Source organism: Macaca nemestrina, chromosome 9 (genome assembly GCF_043159975.1).
Source record: "Macaca nemestrina isolate mMacNem1 chromosome 9, mMacNem.hap1, whole genome shotgun sequence".
In the NCBI taxonomy this organism is placed as follows: Eukaryota; Metazoa; Chordata; class Mammalia; order Primates; family Cercopithecidae; genus Macaca; species Macaca nemestrina.
The window spans coordinates 30,853,763-30,873,110 of NC_092133.1; the positions used below are offsets into that span (position 1 = coordinate 30,853,763).

At 47.9% G+C, this 19,348-nt stretch overlaps 1 protein-coding gene and 1 long non-coding RNA gene across 2 annotated transcripts; one reads left to right on the forward strand and one right to left on the reverse strand.

The window, feature by feature from the left end:
* Positions 1 to 11,343: 11,343 nt before the first annotated feature.
* Positions 11,344 to 18,749, forward strand: CYP17A1 (cytochrome P450 family 17 subfamily A member 1). Its single transcript, XM_011735496.3, has 8 exons — positions 11,344 to 11,640; positions 13,413 to 13,551; positions 13,791 to 14,020; positions 14,662 to 14,748; positions 15,766 to 15,981; positions 16,294 to 16,463; positions 17,670 to 17,773; positions 18,295 to 18,749. The coding sequence occupies exons 1-8, from the start codon at positions 11,344 to 11,346 to the stop codon at positions 18,576 to 18,578; spliced, it is 1,527 nt and encodes a 508-aa protein (XP_011733798.1). The 3' UTR covers positions 18,579 to 18,749.
* LOC139356200 (uncharacterized) lies at positions 14,016 to 16,420 on the reverse strand. Its single transcript, XR_011607677.1, has 3 exons — positions 16,282 to 16,420; positions 15,360 to 15,479; positions 14,016 to 14,679 (listed from the first exon to the last, which is right to left on the reverse strand). It is a non-coding gene; the product is annotated as an uncharacterized lncRNA (long non-coding RNA).
* Positions 18,750 to 19,348: the final 599 nt, after the last annotated feature.

The following is a 19,348-nucleotide window of genomic DNA, read 5'->3' on the forward strand; positions in this document are numbered from 1 at the left end:
TCATGTGATCTGCCCGCATCAGCCTCCCAAAGTGCTGGGATTATAGGCGTGGGGCACTGCGCCCAGCCTGAGAGGTAAATTTTTTGAAAGGTAAGCTTTAGTGGAACAATCCTGAAGAACAACACAAGAGGAATAGCAGGTTACCAGTAAGATGTCAGCCAATTTGTTCCAGCCACTTTTGAATCCATGTCCTATAATCTAAAATTTAGTTCTCTTTCCCTAAGCTGAGCGCTTTCTATCATGTCAGTATCTATGTTATGAAGAAAAGGAGACTTAGGTGAGATGTATGTATTTATCACAACTGCTGTATCAATTGCCTAGGACTTCAACAGCTTCATGGAAGTCTGGGAAATGTTCATGCATAAGGTTATTGCCTTAGCTGACTGAAAATTGCCCCATACAGTGGTACATACCAACCCTTAGTGAGGCCTTTTAAAGAACAAACAGGTTGAAAAATGGGTTAAAGTAAGCAAATACAGCATCTGTCTTTAGAGCTATCAACTCAGGAATTCTCTCAATTATGAAATCTTGCAGAGAAGTTATTTTTCTTTCTCAAAATCCAGATAATGACAATATTCCTTACTCCAGATCAGGCATTTTTTCATCATCACTGTCTTGTGAATGATCGTCTGCTCCATCTGCTAAATCTACATCTTCTTCACCACCCATATTGTTCATCATCTCAGAGAAATGATCAAAATCGGACATGGCTTCATCTGAATCATCTTCCCAGTCTTTCCAATGATTGGAGTCCACACTCAGCCAGTTAAGCTTTGCCCTTTGTTTTGTTAACCTTGGCCATGACTGGCCACATTTTCCTTTTTGTAAACAAATAAAATTGTCCATTCTTTTATGCTTGAAGTCATTTGGATCAATACAGTGAAAAATATCGATTTCAAATAAATGCTTAAAATGGTCACTTCCAAGAAGTGGCTGTACGAGGGCTTCTGCACGGCTAGCAGAGCAGCGATCCCGACCACAGTGCATGCCCTGAGCTCTCCACCTCCCCTACCTGCCCATGAGGTGACAGCAGTGCCACAAGCAGCCCACAGCAGGGTGGAACACCCACATCGACAACCTCGTGGTGGAAGGGACCTGTAGGACGCAGCCATCGTGGGCTACAAGGACTTGCCTTCCATCCAGGCCACCATCCCTGGGAAAACCTTTGTCAACATCTGGCCAGCTGAGGCTGATGTACTGATTGGCAAAGACTGGTCAAGTTTTTTGCAAATGGAGTGACACTTGGGGGCCAGAAATGTTCTGTGATCCGAAACCCACTGCTGCAGGATGGAGAACTGACCCATCTTTGTACCAAGAGCAGCGATGGAGCTCCCACCTTCAATGTCACTGTTACCATGACTGTCAGGACGCTAGAGTTGCGGGCAGTCAGGGACCCCGAACGGAGGGACTGGCTGGAGCCACGGCAGAGGAACATAAATTGTCAATATTTCATTTTAATATGGACATTTATCAGTTCCCAAATAATACTTTTATAATTTCTTATGCCTGTCTTTATTTAATCTCTTAATCCTGTTATCTTCATAAGCTGAGGATGTATGTCACCTCAGGACCACTGTGATAATTGTGTTAACTGTACAAATTGATTGTAAAACGTGTGTTTGAACAATATGAAGTTAGTGCACCTTGAAAAAGAACAGAATAATAGTGATTTTTAGGGAAAAAGGAAAGACAACCATAAGGTCTGACTGCCTGTAGGGTCAGGCAAAAGAGCCATATTTTCCTTCTTGCAGAGAGCCTATAAACAGATGTGCGAGTAGGGAAGATATCGCTAAATTCTTTTCCTAGCAAGGAATATTAATATTAATATTAATGCCCTGGGAAACTAAAGCATTCCTGGGGGAAGATCTATAAATGGCCGCTCTGGGAATGTCTGTCTTGTGCAGTTAAGGACTGAGATACGCCCTGGTCTCCTGCAGTACCCTCAGGCTTACTAGGGTGGGGAAAAACTCCACTCTGGTAAATTTGTAGTCAGACCAGTTCTCTGCTCTCAGACCCTGTTTTCTGTTGTTTAAGATGTTTATCAAGACAATACGTGCACCGCTGAACATAGACCCTTATCTGTAGTTCTGCTTTTGCCTTTCTCCTTGTGATCTTTGTGGGACCCTTATCAGTAGTTCTGCTTTTGCACTTTGTCCTGTTCTCTCAGAAGCATGTGATCTTTGTTAGACCCTTATTAGTAGTTCTGCTTTTTGCCCTTTGAAGCATGTGATCTTTGCACCTACTCCCTGTTCTTGCACCCTCTCCCCTTTTTGAAACCCTTAATAAAAACTTGCCGGTTTGAGGCTCAGGCGGGCATCATGGTCCTACCAATATGTGATGCCACCCCCAGCAGCCCAGCTATAATATTCATCTCTTTATACTGTCTCTCTTTATTTCTCAGCCAGCCGACACTTATGGAAAATATAATGTATGTTGAAATATTGGGGGTGGGTTCCCCCAATATCTGGTGTGCCAATGTGGTTTTCTTTTTCCTAAGTGCATGTGGGAACCCGATTCCCTTTCATAGGTGCAGAGAAACATTCATCGATCCAGTCCACAGAAAGGCTTGTTTGGCCCCCTGATGATTGGTGAGTTGTCTGTGTATTGTCCAGGGTAACTATGGGTCACACACAGTCTAAACATTATGCTTATCTCTGCTATATTAAACTCCTGTTAAAACCGGGGCAGGGGGAGTTCAGGTACCCATGGAAAACATGGGCACCCTATTCAGGGTGGTGGAAGAACACTGTCCTTGGTTTTCTGAAAAGGGAATGTTAGATATGGAATTATGGGATCGTGTTGGTTCAAAATTCTGGGAACTGGTCCCGATAGGAAATTATGTTCCCATCACTGTTTGGGGTGACTGGGCCTTGATATGTGCCATCCTAATGTAATACCAATCCCGTGACCCCCTGCAGTTACCACAGTTTTCTGAATCTGGAGACATTCCACCTTTTCCTCAGCTTTCCTCTCCTGCTTGGCCTTCACTATCTGCTCAGCCTCTCTCTCCCTTCGTCTGCTCCTCCCCACCTGAGGATATTGAAGATTCAATATCTAACTCTGGTGACTTTGGCTTAACGTCACCCCCTGATGATCTTATTTCTTTTTAGCTTCGTAAGCTGAGGATGTTTGTCACCTCAGGACCACTGTGATAATTGTGTTAACTGTACAAATTGATTATAAAATATAGGTGTTTGAACAATATGAAATCGGTGCACCTTGAAAAAGAACAGAATAATAGCAATTTTTAGGGAACACGGGAAGACAAACGTAAGGTCTGACTGCCTGTGGGATCGGGCAAAAACAGCCATATTTTCCTTCTTGCAGAAAGGCTATAAATGGACGTGCAAGTAGGGAAGATATCACTAAATTCTTTTCGTAGCAAGGAATATTAATATTAATATCCTGGGAAAGGAATGCATTCCTGGGGGGAGGTCTATAAACAGCCGCTCTGGGAATGTCTGCCTTGTGCAATTGAGATAAGGACTGAGATACGCCTGGTCTCAGTTTGAGATACGCCTGAGGGTACTCTCTCAGGCTTACTAGTGTGGGGAAAAACTGCACCCTGGTAAATTTGTGGTCAGATTGGTTCTCTGCTCTCAAACCCTGTTTTCTGGTGTTTAAGATGTTTATCAAGACAATACATGCACCCTGAATGTAGACCCTTATCTGTAGTTCTGCTTTTGCCCTTTGCCTTATGATCTTTGTTGGACCCTTATCAGTAGTTCTTTTGCCCTTTGTTTTGTTCCCTCAGAAGCATGTGATCTTTGTTAGACCCTTATTAGTAGTTCTACTTTTTGCCCTTTGAAGCATGTGATCTTTGTACCTACTCCCTGTTCTTACACCCCCTCCCCTTTTTGAAATCCTTAATAGGCTGGGCGTGGTGGCTCATGCCTGTAATCCCAGCACTTTGGGAGGCCGAGTTGGGTAGATCACGAGTTCAGGAGATCAAGACCATCCTGGCTAACACAGTGAAACCCCGTTTCTACTAATAATACAAACAAATTAGCCAGGCGTGGTGGCGGGCACCTGTGGTCCCAGCTACTCGGGAGTCTGAGGCAGGAGATTGGCATGAACCCAGGATACTGAGCTTGCAGTGAGCCGAGATTGCGCCACTGCACTCCAGCCTGGGTGACAGAGCAAGACTCTGTCTCAAAAAAAAAAAAAAAAAAAAATAGAAAAGAAGAAAAAGTAACCCATAATAAAAACTTGCTGGTTCGAGGCTCAGGCAGGCATCATGGTCCTACCAATATGTGATGCCACCCCTGGTGGCCCAGCAGTTAAATTCCTCTCTTTATACTGTCTCTCTTTATTTCTCAGCCAGCCAACAGTTATGGAAAATAGAAATAACCTACGCTGAAATATTGGGGGCATGTTCCCCCAATATCTCGCATGCCAACATAGTTTTCTTTTTCCTAAGTGCATGTGGGAACACAATTCCCTTTGGAAGGTGCGGAGAAACGTTCATCAGTCCGGTCCACAGAAACACTTGTTTGGCTCCCTGAAGACTGGTGAATTGTCTGTGTATTGTGCGGGGTAACTATGGGTCACGCAGAGTCTAAACATTATGCTTATCTCTGCTATATTAAACTCCTGTTAAAACAGGGGGGAGTTCGGGTACCCTTGGAAAATATGGTCACCCTATTCAGAGCGCTGGAAGAACACTGTCCTTGGTTTCCTGAAAAGAGAACGTTAGATGTGGAACTATGGGATCATATTGGTGCAAAATTCCAGGAACTGGTCCTGACAGGATATTATGTTCCCATCACTGTTTGGGGTGACTGGGCCTTGGTACATGCCATCCTAATGACATACCAATCCCGTGACCCCCTGCAGTTACCACAGTTTTCTGAATCTGGAGACATTCCACCTTTTCCTCAGCTTTCCTCTCCCGCTCGGCCTTCGCTATCTGCTCAGCCTCTCTCTCCCTTCATCTGCTCCTCCCCCACCTGAGGATATTGAAGATTCAATATCTAACTCCGGTGACTTTGGCTTAACGTCACCCTCTGATGATCTTATTTCTTTTCATGAAGAGCCGGTACTTGTAGCTCCCGTGGCCCCTACTCGGACAGCCCGGGACCATATCTATGCTAACTCTTCACTCTTCAAACCTTTACAGCCTTTGCCTCTGGAGCCATCTAATGACTCCAGGACTAAACTACAATTTACCTGTAATTCTGCAGGCCCTTCCCTGTCCATTGCAGCCCCTCACCCTCCTGTCATTTTGGTCCCTCAGCCGGTCACTTTGCCATCCACTCAACCTGCTTCTCTGTACCAATCTTCACACATGGATACACCTGCCACTCTTGTTGCACAGGATTGGGCAATAATCACTGGTATGCTTCTGCCTCTTCTCCTCCTCCAAAGCCCATTTCTCATGCTGTCATACCGGTCTGACCTCCTCAACCTCAGTTCCCCTTATCTACACATACTTTTCCTGTCACTTCTATGCCGACTCCATCTCATGTGCCTGTTCTTGAAACTTCCATGCTACACTTATTACGCCAAAACAAAAAAGCAAGTAGATTAGAGGCGTGGTCTTATCCGGTCACGCTGGAACCTTGCAATGCTCAAGGGGTACAAATGGGTTGATATGCACCACTCTATCTTACCTTTTTAAAAGAATTCAAGAATGCTTGTACTCAGTATGGTCCTACTTCTCCATATGTTAAAATGGTATTACAGACTGTTTGTACTGAGGTCATTTTGCTTCCTTTAGACTGGGACCTTTTGGCAAAATCTCTTCTAACTCCATCTCAGCATTTACAATTCCGTCCCTGGTGGTCAGAGGCGGCCCGTCTGCAGGCTCAGCTAAATCGGGCTGATGGCATTCTAGTTACTCAGGCTCGGCTCACAGGCTCCAATAATAACTCTGACACTACCGCCCAATTAGGCTTTGATGCTCTCACCACAGAACAAGTAACAAAGTTGTGTATGAGAGCTTGGGTAAATTACACATCCCAGGCCAAGGTCCTGTTTCTTTTACTACTGTTAAACAGGGTCACAATGAATTATATCCTGATTATTTGGCTAAATTACAAGATGCTGTTGAAAAATCTGTCTCTGATGAGCACGCTCAAGGTATTCTTCTTTGTGTGTTAGCTTTTGAGAATGCGAACCACGAGTGTAAAATGGCCATGCGTTCTGTCCAACGACAAAGTTTACATGATCACGAGGTGTTGCCTGCATATATTAAAGCTTGTGAAGGCATTGGATTGGAGACCCACAAAGCTATTCTGTGGGCACGGACCATGAAGGATTGCAGTCAAACTGACTCGACTGATTCTTTCCTTGGAGCCTGCTGTAATTGTGGTCAACTTGGTCATACTCGAAAAAATTGCACTGTTAGAAACTTAAAGGCGGCCAAACCGGCTCAAAAAACACAGCCAAATGCTCCTGCTACTGTTTGTCCTCATTGTCATAAAGGTAAACATTGGGCAAGTACTTGCCACTCTTAAGTCTGATATAGATGGAAATTCCTTGCCACAGAACCAGGGAAATGGGAAGCGGGGCCAGTCCCAGCCCCCAATATCAAATGGGACACCTCAGACTCAGATCAATGTTGTGTTCCCGCTTCAAGCGGTCCCAACGCAGCCCCCAGCAAAAATAAATTTACCTACAGCCAACCCAGATGGGTCCCAGCCTCTTCTGTCTCAGTACAATGCTTGTCCACCTCCACAGTTGGGGGCGGGACAGTCGATCTCTGCAGTACCGTTCCTCTAAATTTACTACCTAATTCTTTGCCTTTAATTCCCAGACCAATACCTGGGAACCTGGAACAATCATAACATGGGGAAGAGGGTATGCTTGTGTTTCACCTGGAGATCATCAGTCCCCTGTCTTGGTGCCCACTAGAAGACTTAAACTTTGTGTGAATGCTGACAGTAAAAACCACAGGGAAGAGATGTCTGCATCAGAGAACACCCTCATACCTGGTGAAGTCTGTGCCGACTCCTCAGAAACCGGCATGCCAAATCAAAAAGGGTCTTGTTCAATCCTTCCTAAAGGCAACAGAGACCCCTCTAACTAATCCCACTTCTAATTCCCTTTCTTTTTCTCCTTATGAACCTAAAAATCTCACCATTTCTATTAGCCTGAAAATAACATCCCCCTGTTCTTCTATTCATCCTTCAGCATGGATCTTGCTTACAATAGGTTTTATTTAATAATTCTGGCCGGGTGCAGTGGCTCACGCCTGTGTTCCCAGCACTTTGGGAGGCCGAGGTGGGCGGATCACAAGGTCAGCAGATCGAGACCATCCTGGCTAGCACGGTGAAACCGCGTCTCTACTAAAAATACAAAAAATTAGCCGGGCGTGGTGGCGGGCGCCTGTAGTCCCTGCTACTCGGCAGGCTGAGGCAGGAGAATGGTGTGAACCTGGGAGGCAGAGCTGGCAGTGAGCAGAGATCGCGCCACTGCACTCCAGCGTGGGCGACAGAGCGAGACTCCGTCTCAAACAAACAAACAAACAAAAAATCTCCTCCTTATACTTTCTGTCTCACCAGTTTCCCCTCACACTTATTTACCTGCTACACAAAATTATTCTTATTGGGTTTATGTGCCTTTCCTCCACTTATTTGACCTCTCACCTGGATGGATGATCCTTTGGAAATATACTAATGATAGTGTGTGGATATCTGGAGCTACAGATGACCATTGCCCCGCTCAAGGAAAAGAAGGCACTGCATTTAATGTTACTGTGGGTTATAGATACCCTCCTCTGTGCCTCGGACATGTACCTGCTTGTATCCATCTGGAACTCAAGTCTGGGCTGCTTACCTTCTGAAGAGATCAGCCACAGGGGAATGGGAACATTTGGTCTCCAGCCTCTCCCTTTCTCCTTTAAGACAAATGAAAGGGGGAGTAATAGGAGATACCCCATACTTTCAATATAAACCTGTAGGAAAACCATGTCCTAAAAATTTTGAGGGCCCATCTAAAACTTTAATTAGGGAAGGTTGTGTTAATTCACATGCAGTAGTATTAAAAAATGACTCATATGGTTTAGTAATAAACTGGGCACCAAAGGGCTATTTGACAAACAATTGCTTCTCTGGCAGAAGGGAATGCCTGGAGGCTACTTATTTTATTTCTTATTGGGAGGACAAGGATCATCATCCTACTTTGCATAGGAAGTTCAGCTTGTTCTGTCCCTTAAAATGGGAAGATAAGGGCATTACCCCCCGCCCCCACCGCCAAGGCCTCATATGATGTTCCCATTCTGAGCCCAGAACACGCAGAACTTTGGAAATTGGCTATTGCCATGTCCCAGACTACAAGTATGGGAAGGGAAAACTTTTCTGTCCGTTGTCCCCACTACCACCCCTCACAACCGTGATTCTGAACCCCATGATAAATTCCCTTTGAACCCTTTTCCCCTTTTTGATGCCAATCCTCCTTTATAGGACTCTGATTGGCATTATGATAATTCTTCTTGACCCAAGTATGCCCCTCTACCTCTTCAGCATCCCCGGGCACCTCGGATTGCTTCTTTATGGCAGAGAACATCGGGCGTTGCCACAGCCACTCCTCTCCCTCAGTATCAACATAGATTCAAACATTCTGTTTTGTTTACCTCCAGCCTGACTATTCCTATACAGAGTTGTGTTAAGCCTCCTTACATGCTGTTAGTGGGAAATATCAAAATTTGGATGAACAATCAAACTGCCCAATGCATTAATTGTCATTTATACACTTGTGTTAACTCCTGTTTTGACTTTAGGAAAAGTGTAATGTTGGTTCAAGCTCAAGAAGGAATCTGGATACCAGTAACTTTACCCAGACCTTGGGAATCTTCCCCCTCAGTACATTTAATTAATGAAGTGTTACAACTAATTTTCAAAAGATCTAAGAGATTTGTTTTCACTTTAATTGCTGTGATCATGGGCCTAATTACAGTCACTGCACTGGCCATCACTGCCAGAGTGGCATTACACCAATCTATTCAAGTGACTCATTTTGTTAATGATTGGCAAGCCAATTCCATCCAAATGAGGAATTCTCAACAAGGCATTGATCAAAAATTAGCTGGTCAAATTAATGATTAAGACAGTCTGTTATTTGGCTTGGGGATCGGCTAATGAGTCTCGAACATCACATGCAAATGCAATGTGATTGGAACACTTCTGATATCTGTATCACACCATATTCCTACAATGAGACTGATCATTCATGGGAAATAGTCAAAAGACACCTTCTGGGTAGATAATTTATCCTTGGACATAACTAAAGAAACAAATTTTTGAAGCCTCTCAAGCTCATTTATCCGTTATGCCTGGAGCTGTGGCGTTAGATCAGGTGGCAGAAAGTCTTTCTAGACTAAACTCCGTGACTTGGATTAAGTCTATTGGGGGCTCCACTGTAGTAAATTTTGGAATCATGTTTCTCTGTTTAATGGGCTTGTTTTTAGTGTGTCAGATTAGTCAAAGAATCCTGTGTCAAAACCGAGAGAATGAACAGCCTTCATCGCCATGGCACATTTATATAAAAAGAAAGGGAGAGATGTTGCGGGAAGTCAGGGACCCTGAATGGAGGGACCAGCTGGAGCCACGGCCAAGGAACATACATTGTGAAGATTTCATTTTGATATGGACATTTATCAGTTCCCAAATAATACTTTTCTAATTTCTTATGTCTGTGTTTACTTTAATCTCTTAATCCTGTTATCTTTGTAAGCTGAGGATGTATGTCACCTCAGGACCACTGTGATAATCGTGTTAACTTTACAAATTAATTGTAAAACATGTGTGTTTGAACAATATGAAATTGGTGCACCATTGAAAAAGAACAGAATAATAGCGATTTTTAGGGAACAAGGGAAGATAACCATAAGGTCTAACTGCCTGTGGGGTCGGGCAAAAAGAGCCATATTTTCCTTCTTGCAGAGAGCCTATAAACGTATGAGTAGGGAAGATATCGCTAAATTCTTTTCCCAGCAAGGAATAGTAATATTAGTACCCTGGGAAAGGAATGCATTCCTTGGGGGAGGTCTATAAACAGCTGCTCTGGGAATATCTGTCTTGTGCAGTTGAGATAAGGACTGAGATACGCCCTGGTCTCCTGCAGTACCCTAAGGCCTACTAGGGTGGGGAAAAACTCCGCCCTGGTAAATTTGTGGTCAGACCGGTTCTCTGCTCTCAAACCCTGTTTTCTGGTGTTTAAGATGTTTATCAAGACAATACGTGCACCGCTGAACATAGACCTTTATCAGTAGTTCTGCTTTTGCCCTTTGCATTGTGATCTTTGTTGGACCCTCATCAGTAGTTCTGCTTTTGCCCTTTGTTTTGTTCCCTCAGAAGCATGTGATCTTTGTTAGACCCTTATTAGTAGTTCTGCTTTTTGCCCTTTGAAGCATGTGATCTTTGTACCTACTCCCTGTTCTTACACCCCCTCCCCTTTTTGAAACCCTTAATAAAAACTTGCCGGTTTGAGGCTCAGGCAGGCATCATGGTCCTACTGATATGTGATGCCACCCCCGGCAGCCCAGCTGTAAAGTTCCTCTCTTTATACTGTCTCTCTTATTTCTCAGCTGGCCAACACTTATAGAAAGAACCTATGTTGAAATATTGGGGGTGGTTCCCCCAATACGCTAGTCCTGCTGATGAGCAAAGAAGGTGTTGACAAGTTTGATCAACAAGGAATGTTATGAAACAGCCTCCCACCTCTGGCGTTCCCAGTACTGACCTCATCTGTCCCTTCCCCTCCACTGCTCCCCACAGCTTTGCACCCCTTTTGTTCCCATACACACATATAACATTTTTATTTTGGGGGCCATTACCCCACACCCCTTATTGCTGCCAAAACCACATGGCCTTGAGGGCCAGGGCTGGATGGACAGTCACGCCACTGCACACCAGCCTGGTGACAGAGCAAGACTCTGTCTCAAAAAAAAAAAAAAAAAAAGAACACATAAAAGACCTTTGACAGTCCCTGCTACTCGTGACCCTCCTGACTCTGTCATCTGTCCAGTGATTTTGATTTTGCAACATGGAAAGTTTCAAGCCTTGATTCCTGAGCCCAGATACCATTTGCACTCTGGGGTCATTCAAGCATGGGGAGCTCCTCAGAGGGGGATCAACTGACCTCCCTTACCTAGCTCCTCCTCCGGAGGTTTGCCCTGGAGTTGAGCCAGCCCTTGAGGAGACCTTCACTCCTGCTTCTCTCCCTTCTGGAAATGAGCTCAGGCCTGGCTGGGCTCCAGGATAATCTTTGCACAAGGCAAGAGATAACACAAAGTCAAGGTGAAGATCAGGGTAGCCCTTTAAAAGGCCTCCTTGTACCCTAGAGTTGCCACAGCCCTTCTACTCCACCACTGTCTATCTTGCCTGCTGACACCCAGCCACCATGTGGGAGCTTGTGGCTCTCTTGCTGCTCACCCTAGCCTATTTATTTTGGCCTAAGAGAAGGTGCCCTGGTGCCAAGTATCCTAAGAGCCTCCTGTCCCTGCCCCTGGTGGGCAGCCTGCCATTCCTCCCCAGACATGGCCATATGCATAACAACTTTTTCAAGCTGCAGAAAAAATATGGCCCCATCTATTCCGTTCGTATGGGCACCAAGACTACAGTGATTGTTGGCCACCACCAGCTGGCCAAGGAGGTGCTTATTAAGAAGGGCAAGGACTTCTCTGGGCGGCCTCAAGTGGTAAGTGGTGTCTATCTCCTCCCTGCCCCCTTCACCACCCCCTGCAATTGTTCAGGTCTTCAGACCATGCCTAGAATGGTGCTTCCAGCTCCAACAACCTGTAATTCTTCCCAAAGTAGACTAGTGGGGTGATGTGAAGGGAGTGAACCTTCAGACCCCCACCCAGCCTCTAAATGAGGCAGGAAGAATTAAAGGAAAGTCTCCTCTACCAGGCTGCCCAGGAGGTGGGATGGGAAGACCGCAGTGGTCTGAGGGGTCAAGGAGTCCTCACTCCACTCATCTCTCTGGGCCTAGACTTCTCTAATGGACTGAGCAGGTGCATGTACAGCACTTAACCTAGCACCCAGCACAGTAAGTGCCCCTTATACAACCAGGATTCATGTTACTCTTCGTGGAAAATGGCGGCAGTGATTACTGTCCTCCATGAAAGCTGCTGGGGAGAAGTAGCCTTGCTGTTGCAGGCTGGGATTGCTGGTTTCCTGATGCCATTTCCAGCTGCTCTAGCTCACAGGGGCAGTGATCTACAATAACGTTTCAGGGTTGCTGATGAGCCTCCTACTGAGCTTGCTGTCATGCTCCCCGGCCAGGAGGGGTACTGATCATCCAGAAACACTGCCAGTGCCCCCAGCCCAGCACCCTGCTGCTGAGAACTGCCTTGAACACCCCAGTAGGGCCCCCAGTCTCTCAGCTTTTTTTTTTTTTTTTTTTTGAGACAGAGTCTCTCTCTGTTGCCCAGATTGGAGTGCAGTGTCACAATCTCAGCTCACTGCAACCTCTGCCTCCCAGGTTCAAGTGATTCTCCTGCCTCAGCCTCCCGAGTACCTGGGACTATAGGAGCATGCCACCACGCCAGCTAATTTTTTGTATTTTTAGTAGAGATGGGGTTTCACCGTGTTAGCCAGGATGGTCTCAAACTCCTGACCTCATGATCCCCCCACCTCAGCCTCTCAAAGCGCTGGGATTACAGGCATGAGCCACTGCGCCCCACCAGCCTGTCAGCTTTGATCAAGCCAAGGGTTGGTCTATTTTTCCTTGGACCAATCAGCCAGGTCTGCTGACCAACTACCTGGCTCCCACCTCTGCTGGCTTCCTCCCCGGGGCAGAGAAGATGGAGGAGGCTAGTCATGGGGATCTTCGGGGTCAGGAGATGGAAAAGGGAGGCTTTGGACCCTTATGCTTTTGGGGGCACCTCTAGGAGGCAGCGGCTCGGCCCAAGTCCAGACTGTGTAGACAAAACATCTGTACTCTCCAAATGTGGGCTTGTGGCTAGGTATGCAGGCTTGCAATGGAAGGGTAAACCCGAGTGAGGTGAGCTGTGCCTTTAGCTCACCTGAGGGCTCAGGGAAAAGCAGAGACCTGTGCAGTCCTCAGCCTCTACAATCCCGCCTGCTCCCTACCATCTGGATAGGCATAGTTTAGAGAGTTTATCCCATCCAGAGTTGCCTTCCTCTGGTCAGAAACTGATGAGCAAAAAGAAGCCCAGAGGGCACCCTGTCAGTGAACAGAAGCCCAGTGCTGCCGCATTCTAATTAAGGGTTCTTTCTCTCTCCCCGATCTACTGTGTTTCTGATGGAATTGGGAGTAGGAGGCCTTAGGGTCTGTCCTACCAAGCCCTTGGAGTCATGGTGGAGTGCAGTGGGGCTGTGCCCCATGGAAGTCAGCAGGCCAGGTACCTGCCTTCTCCCCCAGGAAGGAGAGCAGGGACCAGAGGTGCACGGGCAAGGGTGGGGTGGATGGTGTGTGATTCCTATAGCCTCGCTTGCTCTCCAAAGACAACTCTAGACATCCTGTCCAACAATCGTAAGGGTATTGCCTTCGCTGACTACGGCGCACACTGGCAGCTGCATCGAAGGCTGGCGATGGCCACCTTTGCCCTGTTCAAGGATGGCGATCAGAAGCTGGAGAAGATCAGTGAGTGCCAGACTGGCCCCTGGGGCTAGGGCTGCATCCCACAGGAACTGCTGGAGGGAGAGGAGGGTTGGGCAGGGGTAAGGGTTAGGACTAGAGCGCAATGCAGCCTTTTCTTGGCTACTGCTGCCATCTAGTGGCCATCTGCTATCTGTCCCCTGCTCCTGTTAAGAGCAACTGGTAGAGAGAGGGGGTGATGGCGCTGATCCATTTCCCACCCTCATGCCCCTCTCTCCCTTCAGTTTGTCAGGAAATCAGTACATTGTGTGATATGCTGGCCACCCACAACGGACAGACCATAGACATCTCCTTTCCTGTCTTCGTGGCGATAACCAATGTCATCTCCTTGATCTGCTTCAACATCTCCTACAAGAATGGGGACCCTGAGTTGAAGATCGTACATAATTACAATGAAGGCATCATAGACAGCCTGGGCAAGGAGAGCCTGGTGGACCTATTCCCCTGGTTGAAGGTGAGCATGATGCCACACCCTGCCTTCAGGTTTTAGTAGACCCTGACAGTGTTCCCAGTCTTCCTTCCTTTTTACTTCCCCGCTCCAGCCGCAGTGACCCATCTTTTTCCTATCTCTGCCACCTCTACCTCCTCTGCCACTTAAAACCTTTGCCACTTCTCTGCAGAGATAGATTTAGCCTTTTAATTATGCACCTTAGTACTCCAGATAATGACCTTGATTTCTTTTCCAATGACCATGTGCCAGTATGAAGCATTCTATAAGCATTCATCACTGAATTCCCTGTGGAGGTCGGTTGTATTATCCCCATTGTGCAGGTGAGAAGCAGGCTTAGCGAGCTTGTCTGAGGCTTCAGGCTCAGGTCTTCAGGGCTGGGCACACAGCAGAGTCAGCGCTTGATGTTTGATTGAATGGGGAAGGAGAGGTGGAGACCACGCCCTCCTCCCCTGTTTAGAATTGTCTTCATTGTCATGATGAACCCGTTCTGTGTCCCCATCTTGCCTTCCATTCTGGCTGAAGGTCAGGGGTGGAGTAGGAACTTCCAGAGACAGAAAGCTAAGATCTGCCTCCAGGAGAGACTCTGGCAGCCGGAGAAGCAAAATGGAAGAAGGGCGGATTTAACATTTCTTTTTACTTTCCAGGTTTTCCCCAACAAAACTCTGGAAAAATTAAAGAGGCATGTTAAAACACGAAATGATCTGCTGACTAAAATATTTGAAAATTACAAGGTAGGTGATACAGCAGAAGAGAATATGAGTTAGGCTAAAAGTAATTACGAGAGCAGGGTGGGGTCCATTCTACACGCTGTAGGAGCTTCAAAACCTAGTAGAACCTGGCACATAGTAGGTGTACAATAAAAACTGACTTAAGGGCCGGGTGCGGTGGCTCACGCCTGTAATCCCAACACTGTGGGAGGCCGAAGTGGGCAGATCAATTGAGGTCAGGAGTTCGAGACCAGCCTGGCCAATATGCTGAAACCCCGTCTCTACTAAAAATACAAAAACTAGGCCAGGCAAGATGGCTCATGCCTGTAATCCCAGAACTTTGGGAAGCCAAGGTGGGTGGATCACTTGAAGTCGGGAGTTCGAGACCAGCCTGACCAACATGGAGAAACCCCGTCTCTACTAAAAATACAAAATTAGCCAGGTGTGGTGGCGCATACCTATAATCCCAGCTACTCGGCAGGCTGAGGCAAGAGAATCACTTGAACCCAGGAGGCAGAGGTTGCAGTGAGCAGAGATCATGCCATTGCACTCCAGCCTGGGTAACAAAAGTGAAATTCCTTCTCCAAAAAAAAAATAAATAAATACAAAAACTAGTTGGGCATGGTGGTGCGTACCTGTAGTCCCACCTGCTCGGGAGGCTGAGACAGGAGAATTGCTTGAACCCGGGAAGCAGAGGTTGTAGTGAGCTGAGATCATGCTATTGCACTCCAGCCTGGGCATTGCACCAAGATTGTCTCAAAAAAAAAAAAAAAAAAAAAAGAAAACTGACTTAAGGAGTTGGGATGGAAAAGTGAGGAATTACGAATTGAAGAGGATCCTAGAAGAGACCTAACCTCTCCACCAAATTCGAAGAGGGCCCAGGGCTGCCTCCCACCTCCACAAGCTCGTAGGCCCTGCCCAGACTCGCTCCGCTTCTAAGTGGAAGGAGCCTTGTTATCTCTAGTCAGGGACAGAGTATGGCAGGAGTGTCACAGATGGGGCTCCTTCCTTATTAATGTCTCCCAACCTCACCCAACTCAGGAGAAATTCCACAGCGACTCTATCACCAACATGCTGGACGTACTGATGCAAGCCAAGATGAATTCAGATAATGGCAACGCTGGCCCAGATCAAGACTCAGAGCTGCTTTCAGATAACCACATTCTCACCACCATAGGGGACATCTTTGGGGCTGGCGTGGAGACCACCACCTCTGTGGTGAAATGGATCGTGGCCTTCCTGCTGCACAATCCTCAGGTGTGCTTCTCCCTCATCAATCCCAGACCCCAGGCAGCCCAACCTCTAGGCTGCAGACAGAGGGAGAGCCAATTCCCTCAGGCTTTCTGTGCAGGAAGACTAGGCCTGCCCTGCCCCTTACCCAAGCAGTAGTTGGCTTTGACCCCAGAGTAGAGCTGCCCTATCTTCTGGAAGCTGGGCCTGGGCCCCAGAGCCACTACTGGGAAGGGACTGGACAGGCTCTTCTGGATGTCACAGTTGGATTCTTCTCCAAGCCCTTGCTTCTCCTGGACTTACACACACTAGTCACCTCCAACTTACTGTGGTCTTCAGGTGAAGAAGAAGCTCTACGAGGAGATTGACCAGAATGTGGGTTTCAGCCGCACACCAACCATCAGTGACCGTAACCGTCTCCTCCTGCTGGAGGCCACCATCCGAGAGGTGCTTCGCATCAGGCCCGTGGCCCCTATGCTCATCCCCCACAAGGCCAACGTTGACTCCAGGTGTGCCTGCCCTCCCAGCGACATCTAGCCCCATGATGCATTCAACACAGCTTGCCAGCCCACCTGGTTCTCCCCACCCCCGGCCCCTGCTGGCCAACCTAAAGTCAGTCAGCCATCAACTGCTAAAAACATCCTGCCAGCCGGGCGTAGTGGCTCACACCTGTAATTCCAACACTTTGGGAGGCCGAGGCAGATGGATCATGAGGTCAGGAGTTCAAGACCAGCCTGACCGGCCGGGCGCGGTGGCTCAAGCCTGTAATCCCAGCACTTTGGGAGGCCGAGACGGGTGGATCACGAGGTCAGGAGATCGAGACCATCCTGGTGAACACAGTGAAACCCCGTCTCTACTAAAACTACAAAAAAACTAGCCGGGCGAGGTGGCGGGCGCCTGTAGTCCCAGCTACTCGGGAGGCTGAGGCAGGAGAATGGCGTGAACCCGGGAGGCGGAGCTTGCAGTGAGCTGAGATCCGGCCACTGCACTCCAGCCTGGGCGACAGAGCGAGACTCTGTCTCAAAAAAAAAAAAAAAAAGACCAGCCTGACCAATATGGTGAAACCCCTTCTCTACTAAAAATCCAAAAATTAGCCACGCGCGGTGGCATGCGCCTGTAGTCCCAGCTACTTGGGAGACTGAGGCAGGATAATCGCTTGAACCCGGGAGGCGGAAGTTGCAGTAAGCCAAGACCGCGCCACTGCACTCCAGCCTGGGTGACAGAGCAAGACTCTGTCTCAAAATAAATAAATACATAAATAAAATAAAAATCATCCTGCCCTCAGCCCTGTGGCTCCATGTCTCTACCACCTACATGCACGCACTGACTCATCCACAGATCTGCCTGACTTCCCGGAGGAGCTTCCTGCTGCCCTCGGAGACATGAGGTCTGGGATGAAAGACTGGGAGCTCCATGCTCCAACCAGCTGCAGCGCGCACATAACATGCGCCGCAGCTCCAAACGCACACCCACATCCACTGCCAGACACCAAAGTCCACAGACACAGGTGTTCAGACATAAGCTGTCAGGAGGGAAGGGCTGGAGAAGGGCTGGATTTAGATTTGAGCTGGCAGAAGCTGAGGAAAAGGTGAGTGAGTGGGAACGAGGGAGTAAAGGGCACTTTCCCCACGGTGGAGGAATGAGGGGGCATGAGGCTGAGCAGGGAAGGGAGGATAACGTCCCAGACCCACTTTTCCTCTTCCTCTCTGGAGCAGCATCGGTGAGTTTGCTGTGGACAAGGGCACACACGTTATCATCAATCTGTGGGCGCTGCATCACAATGAGAAGGAGTGGCACCAGCCGGACCAGTTCATGCCTGGTGAGTCCCTGTCCTGTCCTGCATCCTGGGCCGCACAGCCAGCCTGGACTCTGCTCCACCACCCCAGTACCCCTTCACCTCTGCCAAGCTTGCTACTAGAAAACTCTTGGCCCCAACAATACATACCTGTTGACACCCTCATCCTGCCATAGACTTACCCAAACTCTTCACAGCTGGGTTTCCCACACTCTTCCAACCAACTGCAAATGCACCCTCCAAGAAGCCCTCTACGCCTCTGTTTGCCATTAAGTCTGTCCCTTCTCCCCTTGGGTGGTGGTATTTTCATAGGTTAATTCCACCTCTTTTCCATCTTTCCTGAATATTTCATTTCCTCTGTGTCATTAAGGGCTACCTGAGAGCAGGGCTGTATCTCTCCCCAGGCGGGGGTTCCCCCACAATAAGGCTACATCCTCAGATGGGGGTTCCCTGGGCAGGGCCATGTCTCCCCCTCAGCCAGGGCAGAACCATGCCTCTCCTCCCTCCTGCCCTAGCCCCTGGCTGATGCCACTCCTTGCCTGCAGAGCGTTTCTTGAATCCAGCGGGGACCCAGCTTATCTCACCATCATTAAGCTACTTGCCCTTCGGAGCAGGACCTCGCTCCTGTATAGGTGAGATCCTGGCCCGCCAGGAGCTCTTCCTCATCATGGCCTGGCTGCTGCAGAGGTTCGACCTGGAGGTGCCAGATGATGGGCAGCTGCCCTCCCTGGAAGGCAACCCAAAGGTGGTCTTTCTGATCGACTCTTTCAAAGTGAAGATCAAGGTGCGCCAGGCCTGGAGGGAAGCCCAGGCTGAGGGTAGCACCTAAAGGCTGTAACTCACAGCCCCTGTCCACCCTGTGTGGCCCCACAACACCGATTTAGAGATGCAACCCCCCACCCGTTCTCCGCCATTCTTCCCTGCTCCCAGCCCACTCCGCCTTCTTTTTCAGCCTGTGGCAATGCCAGTGATGTGCATAAAGTTTTTTTGTTTTCCATAAGGTCCCTGAGTAGTTCATTTATGTATTCATTTGCTCACTCATTCTTTCAACACAGATTTTATTGAGCACCTATTATGTGCCATTCACTGTCTCAGGACACTCGAGCTCCATGGTCTCTGAAGCTTACATTCTAGTGAAGGCTAACACGTGAATAAGTTCAGAGACTCATAAGTGCTTTGAAATCAGTCACAATTTGTGTGATGTCATGAGAAAATGGCAGAGGCAGTGGATGGCTACTTTGAACAAGGGGTCAGGAAAAGTGTTGCATGCTGAGAGAGAAGCAGATGAAAAGGCCTCTAGCTGGGAGACGTCAGCATGGCCAGTGAAGGGGAGAGTGGGCCCTGATGAGGTCAAAGTGGGACATAGTGGTCCATTCCCACTGTAGCTGGGATTACAGGAGGCCAGGAGGGAGGTTGGGTTTTATTCTAATTATGACAGGAAGTCACTGGAGGATTTTAAGTATGTAAGTGGAACAATCTGTTTTTTTTGTTTTTGTTTTTGTTTGAGATGGAGTTTCGCTCTTGTTGCCCAGGCTGGAGTGCAATGGCACGATCTTGGCTCACTGCAAACCCTACCTCCTGAGTTCAAGTGATTCTCCT

Bases quoted from the DNA above. Each gene is read 5' to 3' on its own strand.
- CYP17A1 (XM_011735496.3), top strand. From the start codon at position 11,344: ATGTGGGAGCTTGTGGCTCTCTTGCTGCTCACCCTAGCCTATTTATTT. The intron at 11,641-13,412 runs GTAAGTGGTGTC...TGCTCTCCAAAG, and splicing joins TCTCTGGGCGGCCTCAAGTG to ACAACTCTAGACATCCTGTC. The intron at 16,464-17,669 runs GTGTGCCTGCCC...TCTCTGGAGCAG, and splicing joins AAGGCCAACGTTGACTCCAG to CATCGGTGAGTTTGCTGTGG.